This window comes from Buceros rhinoceros, unplaced genomic scaffold (assembly GCF_000710305.1).
Source record: "Buceros rhinoceros silvestris isolate BGI_N320 unplaced genomic scaffold, ASM71030v1 scaffold7222, whole genome shotgun sequence".
NCBI lineage: Eukaryota > Metazoa > Chordata > Aves > Bucerotiformes > Bucerotidae > Buceros > Buceros rhinoceros.
In genome coordinates this window covers 19,376-23,699 of record NW_010397087.1, presented here as the reverse complement: position 1 = coordinate 23,699, position 4,324 = coordinate 19,376, and the positions used below count along the sequence as shown (strand labels likewise).

General features: G+C 55.9%; 1 protein-coding gene across 1 annotated transcript in view; it reads right to left on the bottom strand.

Annotated features, from left to right (window-relative positions):
* Window positions 1-738: 738 nt before the first annotated feature.
* The window catches only part of SAMHD1 (SAM domain and HD domain 1), a gene marked incomplete at its 5' end in the record, with an annotated part of 18,118 nt that continues 14,532 nt past the window's right edge, over window positions 739-4,324 (bottom strand). The window contains 3 exons of the mRNA XM_010146105.1: window positions 739-855; window positions 2,897-3,034; window positions 3,389-3,493. Coding sequence (XP_010144407.1) covers window positions 739-855; window positions 2,897-3,034; window positions 3,389-3,493 — 360 coding nt within the window. The remainder of the gene's footprint in view (window positions 856-2,896; window positions 3,035-3,388; window positions 3,494-4,324) is intronic.

Below are 4,324 nucleotides of genomic sequence, written 5' to 3'. Positions count from 1 at the left end.
CCCGCCCCGGGGCTCTGCTTCCCGCCAGCACCCGAGCAGCGGGTGTTGCAGTTCAGTGTAAACAGTAAAAATACAACATTCAATGTATCAAAAATAGGCTATAAAACAATAAAAGGCTGCATGTCACCGCCATGCATCGTTACTGTCATAAAACTGTGCTGCTCGTACAGCAAGAGCCCTTCATCGGCTTCTGAACAGCAGAAAAGCCACCTTTGGCCTTCGAGAAGACTCCCCGCTCCCCTCCCTTCAGCGTTCAAACGAAATTGCTTTTGCTGTGCCCATGGCTCTTTCAAAGCTCTGTCCCCTCCCCGGATTCTCAGGGGCAGACTTACTCCTCTCTTCCTCAGGGACTGAAAAAAAGCGAACCAAAAGCCCCCCCAAGAACCTGAGCTGCAAGTTTTTGTACGTGATACCACAAAGCTCTTGCGCAGGGACGGGGAGCGGGGGGCTCGAGAACACGTCCTCAGCACTCGTACGAGTCGAACGCCGAGTCGCCGCGTTTAAAGCTGCTCTTGCTGCACAGTGCCAACACATTCAGAAGGGGAAGAGCATGAGTTTGCTCTGCTGTGGCCGGCTGCCAGCTCGGCAAGAGCCCGGCCGGAACACGCACCTGCTTTAAGTCCCTACATGAAAACACACCGAGCTGTGAAACGCACCTCGGCCTTGTCCCCCAGATCCTGACGGTCAAAGAGCTGCTGCTCGGAGTCACTCCTCTGCTGGGGACGCCGAGCAGCCACATCACTGATCGAACTCCAGCCGGTGCTTGCAGCTGGGCGCTGGCTTGTGCTCCTCATCCCGCCTGTTATTCCAGCTCTTCTTCATCGGGGTCAGATGAGGGGCCACCACGTCACCATCCTGCGGTTCAAAGTCAGGAAACACTCAGGACAGCGCATTCGCTCTGGCTTCCTACACTAACACCGGGGAGAGCAGCTCGGTGTCAGACTCCACAGGAAATAAAACACTCCCAGGTCCTGGAAGCACTGTAGAACACAGCGCTGAGGACTGGGCACCCCAGAGAGGGAAGCGGCTGCAGGCAGCAGTAGAGTCTGGGGGGGAGAACCCCCCACCCCACGTAGGTGAGCAGCCATCACCACTGGCAGTTCACCTCTGCCAAACCTATCGCCAGCAAATCTAGGAAGCCCAGGCGGCTGTACTGACTCCTGGGCATCGGTGTACGGACCAGACACGTTATTGTAAGCATCTCCTCTGAATCTGCCAGAGCTGCTCATTTAAACCTGTTCAGATGCACCAGCTGTAGGTGCCTGGACGTGCCTGTCCGTCTGACAGGACTGAACGGTCACCGGGGTGGCCTAAGGCAGCGGTGCTCGCCCTCGTCAGACACTGGTGCTGAGCCGGTGCTCAGGCACCGCGGACACAGACAGGAGAGCAAGAAGGTCTCTAAGCTCAGGAGCAGGCTGGAGCAGCGCATGTTGCGATGTCCCGCCCATGGATATGGCCAAAGTAGAACACCACGCTCACAGGCCACGGGCAGAGGGAGCTCGCTGCCGCGCGCGCCTGGCAAAGCCCTTCTCACAGGAGCTGCTCTCCAGAGACGGGTGCCGGCAGCACGACGTAAGAACAAGCCTTACAACAAGCTGCTGGTGCCTGTAGCTGCTGGCCCCCACGTAAGGACACCCGTCTGCTGGGCGGTCTTTCGTTTCAGAGGATGTAGCTCGTTCCCCGAAGGAGACCCGCGGTTGCCTCCAGCAAGTCAGCGCCAAGGGAGGGGTAGAACCACAGCGGGTGAACAGGAGAACGCGCCTGGTTCACCCACAGACTGCTCACGCTGCGCTTCTTACACAGCCTGGAGGTTTTAATAGAGGCATTTATTTTACTTTGGGATCTGATCCCAGATAGTGGAAAACATCAGGCAAAGTGCCTGGGACTGAGGCAAGCTGTTCCTTTCCCTGGTAGCAGCCAGAGAGAAGGGAAAGCCAACACTGGGGAAGAAACGGAACGGCAGCATCGCCAGCACATCAACTGACCCGCCGACGCTTCCAGCCTGGAAACGTCACAGCTCACTCGTGTCGCAGAGTGGCTCCACCAGCATTTTCTACAAGAAAAACTTACTGGATACAACCATAACTGCCTCCCTATGGCAGGGCATACACCGGGAAGAATCAGCATGCAGAATAATTCCGGGTGAAGGCTCCCGCCTTCCTGCACAGCTGGTGTGACGGGCAGGCAGTTTACAGCCATGACTGTCACCGATTTCACCACCACCCCTGGCAGGAGGAACGCGAAGCCAGACGTAGGGACCCAGAGCCTCCTCTAAGTCTCCGTTTCACTTGCCAGGGCAGCTCTGACACAGCTCCCAGCACAAAGCAAGACGTCAGGAGCTGTGCCATACCCCCTTCCTTCCCAACAGCTGGAAACTGGGGTGTGCCGAGAGCGGACAGAAAAGGAACAGGACAGACAGGTCCCTGCAGGCAGCTCGGACTACGGACTAGCTGCCCAGAGAGCAGCGGTCTGCAGCCTTGGTCCCGCTGATACCTTCCACTCTACCTCAGAGCAAATGGACTGACCGTGAATCTCCCTGGGGAGGAGCGAGTCCAACAGCTGGAGAACAAGGAAAGAGACGAGGGAAAGCAGCAGGAGAACTGATCTGACCTCTCCCGAGATCTTTCAACCTCTCAGGGTATGAGGAAACCGTCACGCATGAACTAGTGAGTGCTTCTGTGGGTACTGACTTTGTCCTAAACCCAAACTTTTCAAACGATTTGAGTTAAATCCAGCACTATTTCCGTGACCCACAGCACACGAGCCACAACCAGAGCAGGAGCCAGGTTAGCGAGGAGCAGCTCTGCCACGAGGACGAGGCCCAAATGCCAAGGAACAAGCTTAGGGACAACGGTGAAGAGCTCTAAGGACAAGAAAACCACCAGGAATTTGTTACCTGTGGTTTGGTGAAATCGTTCTTGATACACCACTGAATTAAATACTGCTTTGCAGCCGAAACTATATCTGGATCCTGACTTTTGCAATAAACGCGGATAACCTGCTCTGCAAACGTCATGGGTAGAAGCTTTGAAACCTGCGGAATAAGAAAGAAATAAGCTTTGGTATTTCTTGAATTTAGAGACCCCTGAATTTCATCTTTTTCATCTGAATACAAATGGAAAGCAGTAAAACATCCCACTACAAGCCAGGAGCTTTATCCAAATCACTTGTGTTTTTCCACGACTCCCAGCGTACGCCAGTTCAATCCTGTTCATGTGCACAGGCCGTCAGGATTCCAGATGGTCACAGCAGGACTCGCACCAAAGAGCTGCAGGGACGTGGATTCCACAGCCTCCCCGCCACGATCCCCCGTGAAGGGCCGTAACCTCGTCCATCGCCAGCGGAGGAGACGCCCGCCAGGAGCCAGCTGAGGAAGGCAGGAGAGTACCTGTTCTTTCCTGATCCTGACTGCCTTGGAAGGATCCGCCTTGCAGTAGAAGAGAACATTGTCGATGGGATTCTGCTCCTTCATGCCATAATCCATATTGATAACCTTCATGTGAAACAAACAAATCGGCGTTTGTTGACGCGGGTCTTTAGTTCTGACAGTAAACACAGGAGGACGCACGCTGTACCCCTGACCATCCACAGTCACTAACAAATGATCACTTCACAGAACAGGCTGGTATCTGCACTTCACATCTTTTCTTCCACCGCCTCTCCCTCTGGAGCTGCAGGAGGACGGTCACACTTAGACTGACCAGCTCCCAGTCACGACCTGACCCGCTCCACGCTCAAAGAGCGGAACATGCTGGTCCCCTGGCAGCCTGTGCCTGCCCGAAGCACGCACCCCGCGGGGGCAGCAGGGGAGCTCACAGCTTCAAACTCGAGGTTCAGACACCAGGATCTCTGTCTGCTCGTACGCCAGCAGCTGAGTGGTCAGCAGGGAGGAGCCCACTTCCCCATTTGAGGGGGGAACTTTGAGGGACAAGGAAAGCACGGACAACCACTTCAAAGCCGAGTCAACTGCTCCCACTTTACCCAGCCTGAAGTGAATCGTCACTGGAAGGGAGCTCCAGGAGCAACCTGGGACACACCCTATGGAAAGCCACTCACTAGCTCTTCCCGGAACTCCAGGAGCAGGGACTGGGCTGCTCCATACGGCAGACTGCCTCAGGCTCTCTCCTTCCCATCAGCGCTGGCTGGACACTGAGCTGCGGCAGCGAGGTGCTTTATGCAGAAGACTAAACCCAGGAGTGACAGCCACCCACCAGGGTGCAGCGCCAGGGCACCCATCAGCCTTCCGCGGGGGCCCGCAGCTGACCCGCCTTCATGACCCGCAGCAGTGGTTCCTGCTGCCTGTGACACCCGTACGCTACAGACC